The sequence below is a fragment of the Theobroma cacao genome, chromosome 3 (assembly GCF_053813885.1).
Source record: "Theobroma cacao isolate CCN51 chromosome 3, ASM5381388v1, whole genome shotgun sequence".
Lineage (NCBI taxonomy): Eukaryota > Viridiplantae > Streptophyta > Magnoliopsida > Malvales > Malvaceae > Theobroma > Theobroma cacao.
The window spans coordinates 35,192,721-35,209,360 of record NC_142641.1 but is presented as its reverse complement, the minus strand read 5'-3'; the positions used below and the strand labels follow the sequence as shown (position 1 = coordinate 35,209,360).

Genomic DNA, 16,640 nt, shown 5'->3' with positions numbered 1-16,640 from the left:
CATATATCAAATAAACAAAATTCTAGGGGAAATTAAACATTTGAATTGTTATTCTCAAGTTTAAAGTGTATTATGGCTGACAAATTTTAATTTATGCGTGAATAATAGTAATGATATAAAGAATTATGATGAAAATTAATAGTTTAAAAGCCTTGATGTAAAATCATAAAAATTAACATAAAATATTATAAAGATGAAATAAATATTATCAAAATATTAATGTAGACGTATGAGATTTAACATAATAAGTCATAATAATAATTTTAATTGAATTAAATTAGTTAGATATAATGTTAGTATTAAAAATAATAGTATTCTTATATTTTAAAGTAAAAATAGAATAAAAATAAAAATTAAATAATATTTAAAATAAAAGAAGTTAGTTTAAAAATTATTTAAATTGTCAATATAAAATGGATAAGTTTAGAAATTATTTATGTTGATGACAAACTTGCTAAGCAGGTTTTTATTATTTTTTTAAAAATTATTTTAATTAGCTTTATAGTAAGGTTATCTTACTGTGAGAATTCATTAAGCATTTGACTTATTAATTAATACATGATCTCACTGTTTAAAAAATAAAATTTAAATCCCTTCCCTCATTTCTAAAAACAAAAAATAATGCAAATACTCAACACTTTCTCTTTCTAACTTATTTATTGTCATTAATTAGTAATTAATCAACTCAATTTACACTCAACTATAGCACGAAATTCGCTAAATATTAATCATGTTTTGTGTTTATCCCTATATACTAAGGATGATGAATTAGCTGCCGTACAGCATTATGTACTCTTCTGTTGACAAACTGTGCAAATTATTATTATTATTATTATTTCTGGTATTGAAATGGAGTCTTTTGTTTTAATAGAATGATTTAGAGATTCTCTGGTACATATTATTTTATATTTTAACTTCTTCATAGTAATCAATTATAAAAGGGTAACTGAAGTTACGTATAGAAATAAATAAATATATATATATAGAAATAAATAAATAAATAAATAAATATATATATATATATATATATATATATATATATATATATATAACTATTACATCTCATATTTCATATAAACCAAACAAACTAACCAATAAAATAAATCAGTATATAGCAGAACAAATTCAACATAAGATTATATTAGGTATAATATTTAAAAATACTCTTAAAATATTAAAACAATCAAATCAATTTTTATTCTTTTAATACATTTAATCAACTTTTTGTATTTTTATTTTAAACTAAATAAACTTTTATGATTAATTATTAACTAATTATTCTCAATCAAAATTTTACTTATCATTTTATATAACGTGAAATGTTAACATGTCATAATGGATAATATCGTGGTATATTGATGTGATATGATAATATAACCATATAATATTTTTCAACATTCACATCAATATCATGTCAACACCATCTAGATATAGAATGACAAGTGTTATTTTGATTAATAAAAATTATTTAAACATTAGACCTATTAATTTAAAATAAATATAAGAATTTTATTAAACATAATAGTAGAATAAAGACTTGACTGAAAATAATAAAAAATAATAATTTGTTTAAATTTTTTAAAATAATTTAAAGAATTTTATAAGCATTATCTTGATATATTAGATCTATTCATCAAAGCTTTGTTAGCAAAAACAATGGGCTTTGATAATCTTGGGACAAAAAAGGCAATGGGTTTGTAATGGACTGGACCGGACATTCTGGTAAAGCTACTTGGACAAACAACAGGTCCACCAAACCCAAAACCAAATAGGGGACATTCCTGCCATAGCACAGTCTACGATGATTAAACCCCAGTTCGCTACGGGAGGGTTTTGAGCACCGGGGCTTATTGATTCGCAGTGCAGAAATTCCTTTCATTTCTCCATCACTCTCTCGCGTTTTCTCAGCAAACAAACGGGAGTGTAGGAGCTGACCCTATTTTTCCTTTAAACGCAGACAATGCAATCGTTTATTGGTGGGAGCATCCGATTGGGTCAAAGACATGGTTTTTACAGCTGGAGCGGTGCACATTTTAAAGCCAACAGAGCTTATTTGGCTACTAATAATAGCAGCAGCTTAATTCATGGATCCAACAATTCAATCAATTCTTCCAGGAATCACCTCCTGCAATCTCTAGGAGTATGGCTTTTAATTTATTTCCTTTAATTTTTTTGGGTTTTGTTTTAAGTATTGTTTTAATTTGTTTTGCATAAGTCATTGTCTTTCCTAAAAAATTTTCCTTTTTTGAGTTCTCGTTAACTATAATTTGACTTTTAATTGCTGTTAGGTCAATATTTTTGAAGTCATGTTGCTTCTTATGTTTTTGTAAGTCAAATTTTGAAGTAAGTTTGTTACTGAGCTTGCAAATTATTTTAGCAGACAAGATTGGGATCCCAAACAAAAGAATTGATGTTGCCTGGTTGTTCTGGCGGATGTTCGATGCCGGGTTTGTCTCAGTTGGCTGCAATGATGTCTACTTGCTCTAGCAGGTCTATGACAACAGCTGCCTCACCTACTCCGGATTCTTCTCAATCTGTCACTGATGTACCTCCTCGAATCAAATTTAAGAGGCTTGATAAAACTGCCAAGCACATAATGCAGGAAAGTATTTTTTTTCTTGTCACTACCTTAATGATTAATGGTATGTTTTCTAATTCCCATTTCGAATTGTATGGATGATGTACCTGCAGATTCTGGATAAGGAAGCAGTGGAAGAGGTGAAGGCGCAGAGGGAGATACCTGACATAAAACCTGGCAACATTGTGCAACTCAGAGTGGTATGACATTTTTTTGCAGAGAAGGTGTTATTACTATGTAACTATGACATGTTATTGAGCTGATTAAATTAATTGGTGTACTATTGGTGAGTGCAGGAAGTACCTGAAAACAAGCGACGTGTTTCAACCATAAAGGGCATTGTTATAGCTAGACGTAATGCTGGCCTAAATACTACATTCCGACTAAGGAGAATGGTAGCAGGAGTTGGGGTTGAGTCCCTCTTCCCACTGTGAGTATCATCCAACTTTTTTTCTTTCTAACAAAATTCAGGCCTGAAAAGCATGTTAAGTAAGATTTAATGTATCAACCTGAAAAAAAAAAGCATGCTACTGTTTTGTTGGATGACCTGCAGGCAAGGTGCAGTGAAGTTGCATCACTAGTGCCTTATAATATTGAGTTTGAGTATCAATGGAATACAAATCATTGAGAAATATGGTCACATATTGAGACACAGAAATGACAAGAATATGTATGCAGAGGATTAGGTTTTATGCTTTCAAAAAAAAAGTTACAAAAAGTTTCCACAAGACTCTTAACATCTTTTAAGGACTAATGAAATTGAAGTTTAGCATATACTATAGAGTATGTTATTAATGATATGCAAAAAGAATGTCTGTCACATAACTCACTATAAAAGTGTTGCTTCATCGTGCTTCCAAGGGCAAACCTCTTGTATGATTTGGTTGCTATTGAAGGTGTTTAATAAATTGCTAATAGTGAAGGGTTTCTTTTAGTTCATGCTGACAATTGATTTGCTCAAGTTTCATTTACATAGTTGTTTTAAGGATGAATTGTCTCTAATCTAATAGCTCTAATAATCTCTTCAGTCAAACTAAGTTTTTGGCATAGGGTTTCTTTTGTTCAATTTTATTAGTTTTAAGAGATTCTATGGTGAATATGAAAATGCACAAAGGGTATCCAAACCAGAAACCAGTGATCAGCACCCCTTATCACGAGTTTAAGTGCATCCTTTCATCCTCCAATTCAGAGATAGTAAGCCAGTGAGTTTGTTTTAGCTACAGGTGTATGAAGTTTCATTCTTTCATATTCAAGAGTCAACAATGACAGAATTTCTGTGATTCTTAGGCCTGTACAGGAGCTTCTAGTTGAAGATAACATTGGAATGACCTAGAATATCACTCCATCAGAGCACCTTTTTATGAAAGGAAATATCGCTGAGAGGAAGAGGGAGAGACTGAGGGTATTCATATTGATAGGGAAAAAGGCTTCTGACATGAAAATGTGTCCTCTTCATGTGTCGGACACAGCTATCTGTTAACACTGAGATATTGTCATCTGAGCAGGATTGTTGTTGAGTTCTTAGTTTATAAGTGTGTGATAAGAATGGTTTTTATAAATAAAAAATTCACATAAAGGATTATCCTTTGGGTGGCAGTCAAACTTAGGCATGCATCATCATGTCATCTCATGTCCTTCGCCAACAATCCAGTATCTATCATCAAGTTTGGGCCCTTTATTTTTATCTGTTAATCAGGTTTTGCCATCTGCTTAGCTCCCTAGCCACATTCCATACGGGCCCAAGCATGTGAATGTTAAAGGTAGATTCATTGGTTGTTGTGTTTAAACATATAGGTACTATTTGACCTACTGCAACCATCATGACTGATGATGGATGAGTTGGACTAGTACCTAGCTTGCCATATGGCTTGGATTGATTGAGCTCTGTTGTGGTTGGGTGCACAAGAGGTTGAAGTTTTTCATTCTACTAGTACTTTTGTTCCTACTACAACTGTTTAATGCATTCACTGCACAGTAATGCCAAAATTGCTTGATTAATTTGTTGGTTGGCCTTCTTTGACTTCTTGTTTTTCAAATTTTCTAATATTCTTTCATTTAATGACTAAAGTTTAACTTACAAAGGATTCAATCCAGAAATCTGGATTCACCTATGAGAGTCATTTCTGGTTTATGGAAAAAGAAAAAGGCCACAATCTCCTTTTGGCTTTCATCCTTTTGTTGTGGCAACTTCACTTTTAATCTTTACTCTTCTTACAAGCGTGTTTGTTTATCATAATTGGTAACCAATAATTTTATATGGTTTTTGTAATTTCCCATATGATACTAAATCCTGTTTCTTTCTTTCTATTTTTAATAATTCACCAGTCTTTTGTTATGGAAAAAGTTGAAAATATCATATAGTTGTTCTCATTGTTTGTTCAATTTGGTTATACTTAAGCTTCTACATATTGGTCAAATAAGAGTGGGTGATGGATGACAGGTATTCCCCTAACATAAAGGAGATTAAGGTGCTGGACAAGAAGACAGTGAGAAGAGCCAAGCTTTACTATCTCAGGGACAAGATGAATGCTCTTAGATAATCTTAAAAATGAACAGCATGCTTTAAGGCCAGTGAGAAGTCACAAATGGCTTCATTATGAAAAATTGTGGGGTCTAATTGTTTTGGCAGAGAATTCCTCTAATTATCTAGTTTTCTTTTCTTTTATTTTTGAATAAGTTATTTTGTTTTCTCTTAATTTTTTGCTTCTACTAAACAAAAAGTACGAATCCATCCGTGTTTTAGAGGAATACATAGCAAGCTGGTAAAGGTATAAATTTATGCCTACTGTTGGATTGTTTGTATTGTTTTTCTAAAGTAGGATTCTATCCTTTTGATGGTGAGGGTGTCGAAATATAAAATCAGCATTTGATGGGGCTGTTGCTTGACCAGTGGAAAAAGTTTACCTGTAGAAAATTTTGCTTTCTACATAGACCATGCATCTGAATAGCATGTGAAATATATGCTTGGGGGCAAGACATTACATGTCCATAGCAGGTGCCCATGTACTTCCTCCATGCTTCCTATGGTTATGCTGTCATCATCGATCCCTTAACAGGAAAGATTATATTGTTATAATTAACATTACAAATCAAAGATTTGAGTCGTGCCATTTATATTTCATTCCAAACCAAGCACCTGCATGTCTACATTAAAGCACTCTGCAATGTGAGATAGAATTTAATAACCTATTCTTTTGTTTTAATTCTGATTAATCAACCTTTTCTATACAGCATACTCTATTTTGAATTTAATATTTGATTTTCAAATAGCATAAAGTTTTAAGAAAAGGGTAGTATTCTATCTCAAAAAAATAACATGTCAATTAACATTTTAATGAAGGGTCGACATTAAAAAAGTTGTTTTCATTTGAGAAAATGGACATTATTTTTAAATATTTTAAAATCATATATGACAATTAATTTAAAATGAAGTGAGTTAAGGTCTCTAATGATTGAGCTATCCACTCGGGGCTATCTCAACTTTGATCGAGTTTGGGAACAGATTTTTCAGTCGAAGCTCATCCCGGATCCAACCCAATTGTATAAACAATAATATTTATTTAAAATTTTTAAAATAAAAATAATATTTTATTATTTTGAAAATAACATAATAATTAAATGGGTAGTTGGAATTGGATCATTTTATTTTTTCCGTGATGTTAGTTATTTTCCATCTATATGGTTGGTTGATTCGCTGGAAGCCTGCCCACCCATCTCTCATGATTGCAACTCCCATTAATATAAACAAACAAACAAACATTCAAATCACTGTATCCTTATATTTCCACTAGGTTTTGTCCCCCAGCAGTGGCAAAAACAATATCCACAATTCCTTGAATTATTGTTAATTGGTTTTGTAGATAAAGGCCCGCATATATAGCTAGAGGTCCTCGAAGTGGGAAAAGAAAAAGGGGATGGAGGCGTCAAGCACACTGTAGAATTAATGGCTGCCCAATGACAACACTTTGGACAATATTACCGGTCAAGCAAACTGTACAATTTTTTGTTTTATCTTTGCAAGCATTAATTAATTCGATAAACTAAAACCGTGAATTGTTAAATTTAAAAGTCAATATTTGTTTTCGTGTGTTTTTGACTGCTCCGTTTTTATGTGATCATTGCAACTGCATGGATGCAGGAGCTGGTTGGCGGCAAAAGGAAACAGATTAGTAAGGTGCCACGTAGCATCTGCGCCACCAAAGAGGAAGGGCCCACCATGAGATGGTACAATCTCTCTGGAAGATGGAACCAAATATGTGGGACCAGCTTCAGCACGTGCTCCCAAATTTGAGCTTTTGCAAAGCGGAGTTCAATCTCCTTAAAGTTGAATTTCCTAGAATTACTAAAATAAGAAGAAGGAAAAGAAAACGCTGGAAATGATTATTAAATTACATTTGCGAGAGTCAGACAGTCATAGCCGGTTTGCTGGTGCCCTGAGCCATTAAACGCTTCACATTGACGAAACACCTCCCTCTACCCCTCCATCCATCACACCTTCTTCCCCCACCCTCTTTTTTTCTTTTAATTTTAATTTTTTTATTTGAAACGACGACTTGGGTTTATTTTATTTTGCAATAAATAGTTTGGATTTTAATTGTAGAAACGGAGAAAGAAATTGGAAATTTCCATAAAATTTGAATTTTTTTTTCCTTTTGGGGTGGTGTTCGAAAATACAAGAATGCCGCAGGATTCAACGTCCGAACAAGAGCAAGATGATTCCGATGCTGAGTTCGTGGAGATTGATCCTACGGGTCGTTATGGTCGGGTTAGTTCTGTCACTGTTTCATTTCATTTCCTTTTTGCTATTTTTTTTGGTTTATGTTTTGAGTTAAATAAAGTTACCCATTTTAGAATAAAGTCTCAATATTTAATATTTGACGCTGATTGGCAGTGAGGCTAATCTTAATTGATATTACCTTTAATGGGTTATTTTGTTTTTGTCTTGTTTTTGCATTGGTTATTGCAGTACAAGGGGGTATTAGGAAGAGGGGCTTTCAAGAAAGTGTATCCTTTTCTATCTTTTCTTAGTTCTCTTAGTCTATATATTAATGCATTTTTAGGCTTAATTCATGAGTAGAGGCTTCTTTGGAATCCTTTATCAAGCTGTGAGAATTTAGATACAGAGCATTTGATGAACTGGAAGGTATAGAAGTAGCATGGAACCAGGTTAAGGTCACAGATCTATTGCATAATTCTGAGGATTTGGAGCGTCTTTACTCAGAAGTTCATTTGCTTAAAACTTTGAAGCACAAAAATATAATTAAATTTTACAATTCGTGGATCGATACCAAAAATGAGAATATCAACTTCATCACTGAGATTTTCACTTCAGGAACATTGCGACAGTAAGTTTTTGATGTCCTGATATGTTTTTCTTAATGTGTTTAAAGTTTTATAGTTCATTTTGGTTTTATTGAAAATTTTATATTTGATTGTGTAGGTACCGAAAGAAGCATAAGCATGTTGATTTGAGGGCATTGAAGAAATGGTCGAGGCAGATCTTGGAGGGTCTTCTGTATCTTCATAGTCACGACCCCCCAGTGATTCACAGGGATCTGAAATGTGATAACATCTTTGTCAATGGCAACCAAGGTGAGGTTAAGATTGGGGATCTAGGGTTGGCCGCTATTCTTTGCCAGGCTCGTTCAGCACATAGTGTTATTGGTAGGGATCATGTCCTTTGTAACTATCAATACTACAAGTTTTGGAACCATCATAGATTTGAGTACAAATAGTAAAGCAATTATTAATGTTCTAGGTACACCAGAGTTTATGGCACCAGAACTCTATGAGGAGGAGTACAATGAGCTTGTAGATATTTATGCTTTCGGCATGTGTTTGCTGGAATTAGTGACCTTTGAGTACCCATATGTTGAATGTGCCAATGCAGCTCAAATATTCAAGAAAGTGACCTCAGTAAGGCATTTGTGATCTTTCCTGTTTTAAATGTTTATGGATTGGCTACTTCTTTACTGTGTGCCTTGCTTATTACCTTATGCTGATTGTTTGTAATCCATGAGTGCAAATTTGTTGGAGAAGTTTAGGCCTAATGCAATAACAGGTGGAAAAGATTGACCCCCTTAGAATACTAGTTTGTGATGTCTAGAAGTAAAGCCTTATATGTTGCTAAGGAAAGGAATTAAAGCCTAGACCCTGCTTTTGCTTATTCACTAAATGAGGCATGCCCTGAGATGGCCTAGGCAGTCAACATTGCAACTTTCTGGACTAGATTGAAATCCTAATTACTTGTTGTGGATCCTTTATATTCTTTATGAACTTCTCTTTCCTAATAATGTGGAGATATTCTCAAGAAATGAGAAATTTGGCTATATTCCATCAAAAAAATAAAAAAAAAATTCGGTTCATTTGTTGAACTGAAGAATGAGTTTGGTAGGAACCATTATGTCAGCCGGAAATTAGATTATTTCCTGAAGCAATTTGAATTTTCTTTCCTCATCAAGTTTAAAGGTTGTTATCCTGCTTGGCCACAGTGATAATATTTGCTTTTCACTTTTCACTGGTCAAGTCAACCTTGGTTTATTCAGCATGCAAGCTATACGAACTAAGTTTCTAAGTCAGAGTTGAGGCACTGTGGGGTGATGGCATTGAATATATTTAGAGGATAATCTGCATCAATAAAAATATGAAATTTGTTCGCTTAAAACTAATCAACATCCATGATCTTTTACTTTTTTGACCTCAACCAGCTGAAGGGTTTTTCCAATACATCTCCATCACTCTTCCATCTCTGGATTTACTTAGTGCATGCTTTACTTCTGATTGCTGCACTCACTTCCGTGGGGAAGACATCGATTTTTGGATAACCTTTTGATCTTCTGCAGAGCATTCCTGTAGTTGGAGCCACTGTAGCCTCAACACCTATTTAACGGAATTGTCTAGCCTATAAAGTCAAACGTTTCAGCATCTTGGCTTTGTTACTGTATGCGAATCCTGAAGTCAGGTGGTAGAGGTTTAACTAAAAGGGATGGGCTTAAGCTTCAGTTAGAAGTGTGCTTTTGAGCCATAGCCTATACCGTGCTTTACTACCTTTCCTTTTGATTAAGTTTATTGACTGGATGATGAGGACTGATGAGCCTGATTGAATAGGAAAGATGCAGACTTGGGGCATCGTTGGACTACAATATATACCCTGCTTCATTATGGCCAACAATTAAAAATTTGATTATAAGCAATCAAATAAATCTCTGACCTGTCAGTCATTTTCAACTTGTATAGTGCAGTTTTCTGCATTGAATTGAATCAAAATTTCTGTGAACATTTTTCCTGTTTTAATTATCCAAACATTGCTATGGTAGAATTAGTGGCATGAAATTGAAATAGTTGCTTGGCCATTGAAATTTTAGGAAATAGAGCTGTTTCTGTGTATTAGACACATTTATTGATAATGGAACAATTTTTCTTTATTCTCGTGGGTTTTTTTTCCTTGGGCAGGGAATAAAGCCAGCGTCATTGGCAAAAGTGACCGACCCTGGAGTCAAGTTATTTATAGAAAAATGTATTGCTAAAGTCTCTGAACGGTTGCCTGCAAAGGAACTTCTAGGGGATCCATTTCTCCAATCAGATGAGGAAAATGGCAGTGTAGGTTGTTCTTTACGACCTAAAGCCCACAGTTCAGGTAGAATTTAGGGGCTTTTTTTGAGCTTGAAGGCTTTTGAGTATTTTGGTCCTCACATTTTCACATGATAAATGCAGATAGTAGTTCTGATCCGACTGATTTCAGGAGAAGTACGAAGGATCTTCAATCTGAGGCCAGTGTAGATGTCAAAGTGCAAGGTCAGAGAAAAGACCTGAACACAATATTCCTGAAACTAAGGATAGCAGATTCCACAGGTCTCTCTCTCTCTCTCACATACACACACACACACACACATGCAAACATGCATACCCTTGTATGCCTTTTCTTCACAGTTCTTTCCCTTTTCATCCCAGGAAAATATTTCATTCATTAGCATATAAAATTGTTTTTCCTATTGAAACTGAAAAGCTTCCTTGTTGTCCTAGGTCATATTCGCAACATCCACTTCCCATTTGATATTGAAGCAGATACACCAACTGCTGTTGCTAGTGAAATGGTTGAGGAGTTGGACCTAACAGATCAAGATGTTGCAACAATTTCTGAAATGATTGGGACTGAAATCCGGTCCCATATTCCTGATTGGACTGTGAGAGAAACTCCAAGAGATAATTTTGTAGAAGTTGCAAATTCTGGTGACTATATCTTTGAAAATAAGGGTGATGGCTCTCCACTGGCTTATGAGCCAACCTCATCTCCAGGCAGTCTTTCTCTGGAGAGATTGCCATCAGGTCGAAGATACTGGTCTGACTCACCCAAGGCGGCTGCTGGTGGAATCTCTCCTGCCGGGACTGCCCTTTCAAACTTGGCTTCTCCAGTGGATTTTGTAAGGTTTGCAGATAGCTTTTCTGAACATGATGAACAATCTCATGATATTTATGAAAGTGAAGTTAACATAAAAAGTGGTACTTCACTTAAACAACTGGAGAATGAGTACACACATCACAATGGAAGAGATGATGGTCAGGGGAAAGATGGAAACAGACCTGCTGACATGCCATTGAGCGCGTCAGGGGGAAATCTGCATGATGGTAGTGCAACATGTTCGTCAAGAGAGAAATGTAAGCTATCAAAGGATACTGAATCAGGAATGAAGGTAATATTCGAGAGACTTGAGCTTCTATTGGTAAAGCAGCAAATGGAGATAGATGAGCTAAAGAAGAAGCATAAATTAGCCATATCAGACCTTCTGAAGGAAATTTCTCCAGAAATCCGTGAAAAGGTTTTGGATATGTGTAAGATGAAGATCTCTGACTATAATATTCAAAATGAGACAATCTGCTAAATTGTGCATCCAACATACGTAGGCTTTTACATGGAATTTGAATTTGCTTCTAGTCTTGCCTATCTTTGCTGTTTGATAGCAGTCCAGCTATGTTCCTTGTTATATATCTTATTCACTGAAAAGATAACATTATACATCTTGGAAGGGATAATGATACTACTAGATACTCCATTATTCTTTAAAGAGATTTCATTTTGTTGGTAAAGTTGGACAGCCTGTTGGTCGCTGATAAATCTGCAGGAGTATCTGATATGGCTATTCAGTGGCTAGACAAGAGACACGATGCTTTGGAACTACAGCCGAAGGCATGCGTGCTAGGTAGATTGATTCATTGAATGGCAAGCCATGTTGGACAGGATTCAACAGAAGCTTTGGTTTCCATAAATAGCATGTTACTGTTGAGGTGAGCCATTGTTCCTGCAAGTCATGTACCTATGTAATATAATTTTGCATATGCCTGAAGAAATCTGCACAACATCCATACACGAGTTTCTTCTTTATTCTTTCTTAATCTGTTTTGTGTTGTTTTAATGTTCAAATACTTTGTATGGTGCATATAATTGTACATACGATTTCTATCATTTTCTCCAACTACTTGAATCTGGCTGCCTCAAATTGCTGTGCATCATTGCTATTGTCTTTGATTGATTTTTCAGAAATGTGGCTTGTGTAATCCAAAAAGTTCTTTGAAGATGTGGCTTAAGAAACTCAGGGCTGTTTGAATGATTTTGATTTAGTATTATGTCTCAGAGTTATTATTTTGTGTTATGAGAGGATCTAATGGACGGGGATAATGACTCTGGTCATATTGGCCTGTAACTAAATTTCATCGTTTTTTACGAAAGTAAGACTCAGTTTTTTTTTTTTTTTTTTTTTGAACAAAAAAAGAATAAGAATTGACAATAAGGGTCTATTCCCTAATCCCCAATCTCTCATTCCTGTATCCTTTGAAGGTCTTGGCTGGTGCTTAACATTGCCGATGGAGGGCCGAGGATTCATTACTACCTTCACCAGGGTTCACTCCACCTATCCATGTGTCCAGAATTTTCTTGCAAAGCTAAATAATCAAAATCCGATCAGCTATAGCTTGACATGCATATTATACTAAAAATAGCGTGCATCCTACTAAAAGTTAGTTACCTTATGCTATTCTTGCCAACCATGCATGCGCCTATCATATGAATAATTCAATGAGACTAAGACTGTTGCCTAAATAATTAGCAAAACGAAAAAGTTGCGGACTAAAATGATAAAGGCATGGTACTATCTCATTCACTAAACAAAGAGAAAAATATAACTTTTTGGAAATTATTAAAGCGCATGAGGGATATATAATAATTATATAGACATGTAGTGTATATATGGCCTTTAAATTCATTTGCAAAGTTTGAAAGTTCATCCTTAACACGTAAGTAATAGGCCATATATATTTTTTATGAATAAGGAAGGGAAACGTGGATGAGAACAACACTTCAACTACCGTTCCACAAATTCTTAATTTTTTATTTTAATTAATCGTTGTTGCTCACTGAATTTTAAAAGAACTATTTCGTTAGAATTAGAGAATTGTTATAATTCTTTTTAAATAGTCTAAATTTTTCGATCGAGTTCGGTCACTTTATTCTGTAGTTATGTTGCTTCGCTTCTTTCTTTGTATTATAAGCTAATTATTGGAAGAGCTATAAATGTTTTTCCCACCAACCATAGAAGTTTTTGGTAGAGCCTGAAGAAAATAGTTAAACAGCTGATCAAAGAATTTTTGAAAAATTTTACTTGTAAAAGTTTAGAGAGCTTTGTTGATCAGAAAAATAGAGAAAAAAATTCAGCTCAAAATATTGGATCCAAAAAGCATATATTCAATTTTTAAATTTGTATTTATACTAAGCAATTATAAACTTCTCTCATAAATCGGATCAAGAGGAAAAACTTCACACCAATCGAAGCACAGCTTCAACAGATAACTAGAAGAAGAAGTATGACCGTTGAGCTTTGAAAACAAAAAATGATAACCAGACAAAACGACATCAAAATGATGTGTACATGACTCAACTTAAACAAAAACGACAACATAACACAACGTATAACAACTGAACAATTAAAACCAAGCTAAATGACACAACAACTGTCGTATTTCTCTCAGCTTATTAAATCTTGAACGGCAACGTTTTGTTCCTTGAACAACTCCCTCAGCCTTCAGTTTATTGCTTCCCGCCAATGACTCTAGTCAGCTAACTTCACAGATTAAGTATCAATCTTCAGAAGAGCAGTTTATATAAACCAAAGAAGCCAAAGGCAGTAGTCCCAGAGAAAGGCAGGCAGGCAATGAATGCATGCATGCATGCTCAAATGGTCCCTCCTACGACTACAGATTAAGCCTATAACTCTAAACTGCAACCCCATCAAATAATTCAAAATCTTTTCAATTATTATAATTAAAGTAACCCCACTTTAACTCTAATCTCGTACACATAGACAGAGATACACCAGTAAAGCGAAGCCCAAATTTATTAAAGGAAAAGGTTAAAGTGTGTGTCTAGACGTTAAACAAAATATATACATTTAAGTTATCTTGAATACAAAGCTTCATTTAGCCACAAAAGCAGATAGAGGCAGATTGACAAAAAGCCTAGCTAGCTTTGCTGTACACATACACAGCAGTAGCCAGCATGGCTATATGGGGGGAGGCAAAGCTAAGGTCATTTAAAGGCCTATCGCCTTTCTAGGTTTCTGTTCACTTCCTTTCTTACTCAAAGGCTGATACTATTGTTGTTATTTCATTTAATTATTTACTTGCTTTTTGGCACCAATAACTGTGTTAATGTACTTTGGCTGCAACTGCTCCTTAAAATTTTGTTGTTCTTGTCTTCGCCTTTACCTACATTTCCGCTTGCTTTTCAGTTGGAAGAGTAATTAATCATATGGGAAATCATTTAACTCTCCAATTTTCAGCAGCATATCTTTTGCTTTCCTTTATATTTTATGAGGTTTCTCTGGAAAACCTGACAATCTAACACTGTAATTCTTTTCGCATTCCTTTTAATTGTTCCTGGTTTCTATAGCTCTTCATATTGTTTGCTCTCTTAGCCTGTTAGTAGAAGCCTATTTTCTCAAACACTAGTTGGCCATGAAGAACCCCATTGTCACAATTAAGAATTTTCTTCTTCTGTTCTCCCTTGTTGGGTTGTTAGTTCTGTGCAAATGTCAAGAGGATCACTTCTTTTCGATGGCACCAATGGAGAAGAGAGAGCAAGAGGCCCTGTATTCTGCTATTCAAGGATTTGTGGGGAAGTGGTGGAATGGCTCGGATCTCTACCCAGACCCTTGCGGATGGTCACCTATTCAGGTAAAAGTACATCACTCCATTAGAGATAAACTATAAGTATATCCTTGTTTTTCCCTGTTTGCTAGCTAGTATATATTGCAATTGCACTCATTTAACATAAAGGTTAGGAACATCCACCTTGACAAGTAGCTACTTTTTCTTCTAATATGAGTATGAAATATAAACTAGCACAAATTAATTGATTAAAAGGAATTGTGTAGTACTCAAGTTTTTCTTGGTAATTAGTAGTCTTGCATGCAAGCAAACAAGCAATCTGATAGTTCTCCTCTACCAGCACTTTGCAACTCCAAACCAAACATTAAATTTCCATGCTAAGAAACAAAATGATCCTATAATATTTCAAGCATCTTCATGTTTATGTGTATAAAATTCTGTCACATTTTTCCTCAACCTTATTTTAATCCAACATTTTTATTTGAACAATCAAGTGCAGGGAGTTTATTGTGATCTCTTTGATGGCTTTTGGCATGTCACCGTTTTAAACATTGGTCTAGTTTTTGACAACTCTCTCCAGTGTAGCCAAGATGCAAAGTTCACACATCACCTCTTTGAGCTTACTCACTTAAGATCTCTCTCATTCTTCAATTGCTTTTTCTCACCTAGACATAACCCCATCCGAATTCCCTCCTCAAACTGGGAAAGACTCTCAAACAGCTTAGAATCCTTGGGGTTCCGATCAAACCGCGGCCTCATTGGTACAATTCCAACCTCTATTGTCAGCCTTAAACAGCTCAAATCACTAGTGCTACTGGAAAACGGCTTAACAGGAGAATTGCCTATAGAACTGGGCAGCTTGGTGAATTTGAGGCAGCTTGTACTCGCTGGAAACCGGTTCACCGGTCAGATTCCAGAAAGTTTTGGAGGGTTAACTCAGCTACTAATAATGGACTTAAGCAGGAATAATCTATCAGGGTCACTGCCGTTGACTTTTGGGGGTAATTTCACCTCGCTCCTAAAGCTGGACCTAAGCAGCAATAAGTTGGAGGGAAAGCTTCCTACAGAAATTGGAAGCCTGAAGAATGCCACCCTATTGGACCTTGGGAGAAATAATTTCTCGGGTGGGTTGATAGAGTCACTTGAAGAAATGGTTTCCTTAAAAGAGGTGGTGCTGTCCAACAATCCTCTTGGGGGTGATCTCATGGGAGTTCAATGGGGAAACTTGCAGGATTTGGAAATTTTGGATCTTTCTAATTTAGGTTTGACAGGAAAAATACCAGAGTCCATGACAGAAATGAAAAGGTTAAGATATTTGGGACTTAATGATAACAATCTGTCAGGAAACCTTACTCCAAAGATTGCAACCCTACCTAGCCTTGGTGCTCTTTACATTAATGGGAACAATCTGACCGGAAAGCTTGAGTTCTCAGGAGGGTTTTATAAGAAAATGGGGAGACGGTTCAGAGCTTGGAACAATTCGAATCTTTGCTATCAGGCTGAAATGATCTCGTCATTAAGCCATGTTCCTAATGGGGTGAAATCTTGTTGACAAGAAAACTAATTCAGAGAAAAACCAAGTACCACATTGAAAGGGAGCAAGAAGCGGTGCTATGAAAAGGAAATGCTTATTCATCTTCAGGGCATTCAAGCTCAAAACGCAGAGGAAATGCTTGTACATCTTCTGATTAAAAGGAGATGGTTGCTGATCTTCTCCTTCCAAAAAACTGTTGTTCTAAATTTTGCCTTTAAAGAAAATTGTTGGCTCAGCAATTTATGTTTGGTTTCTCTTTTATGTAGTTAGTTATTTCAATATTGGCATCGTTTTGAGCTAGTACCAACTGATAGTGATCAACTCCTGCCAACTCTCGAATGGATCCAAACAAACATATTCAACCTGGCATGT

The 16,640-nt window shown here is 34.9% G+C and overlaps 3 protein-coding genes across 5 annotated transcripts; all 3 read left to right on the top strand.

Moving 5' to 3' along the window:
- The first annotated feature begins 1,798 nt into the window (after positions 1-1,798).
- Positions 1,799-5,417, top strand: LOC18604972 (uncharacterized). 2 transcript variants are annotated; one of them, XM_018116738.2, is made up of 5 exons: positions 1,799-2,140; positions 2,378-2,602; positions 2,692-2,778; positions 2,875-3,008; positions 5,019-5,417. In XM_018116738.2, the coding sequence occupies exons 1-5, from the start codon at positions 1,961-1,963 to the stop codon at positions 5,116-5,118; spliced, it is 726 nt and encodes a 241-aa protein (XP_017972227.2). In that variant the 5' UTR covers positions 1,799-1,960; the 3' UTR covers positions 5,119-5,417. The 2 variants fall into 2 exon arrangements, with proteins under 2 accessions (XP_017972227.2, XP_017972228.2); XM_018116739.2 differs by having other exon boundaries at positions 1,802-2,140; positions 2,381-2,602.
- A 1,495-nt stretch (positions 5,418-6,912) lies between these two features.
- On the top strand, positions 6,913-12,048 carry WNK3 (WNK family serine/threonine-protein kinase 3). Of its 2 annotated transcripts, XM_018118336.2 has the most exons (8): positions 6,913-7,343; positions 7,545-7,582; positions 7,696-7,923; positions 8,019-8,242; positions 8,337-8,494; positions 10,031-10,214; positions 10,292-10,429; positions 10,601-12,048. In XM_018118336.2, the coding sequence occupies exons 1-8, from the start codon at positions 7,257-7,259 to the stop codon at positions 11,455-11,457; spliced, it is 1,914 nt and encodes a 637-aa protein (XP_017973825.2). In that variant the 5' UTR covers positions 6,913-7,256; the 3' UTR covers positions 11,458-12,048. The 2 variants fall into 2 exon arrangements, with proteins under 2 accessions (XP_017973825.2, XP_017973826.2); XM_018118337.2 differs by lacking the exons at positions 7,545-7,582; positions 7,696-7,923 and having other exon boundaries at positions 6,914-7,343.
- Positions 12,049-14,283: 2,235 nt separating this feature from the next.
- Positions 14,284-16,507, top strand: LOC18604969 (piriformospora indica-insensitive protein 2-like). Its single transcript, XM_007037698.3, has 2 exons — positions 14,284-14,800; positions 15,234-16,507. The coding sequence occupies exons 1-2, from the start codon at positions 14,582-14,584 to the stop codon at positions 16,284-16,286; spliced, it is 1,272 nt and encodes a 423-aa protein (XP_007037760.3). The 5' UTR covers positions 14,284-14,581; the 3' UTR covers positions 16,287-16,507.
- Positions 16,508-16,640: the final 133 nt, after the last annotated feature.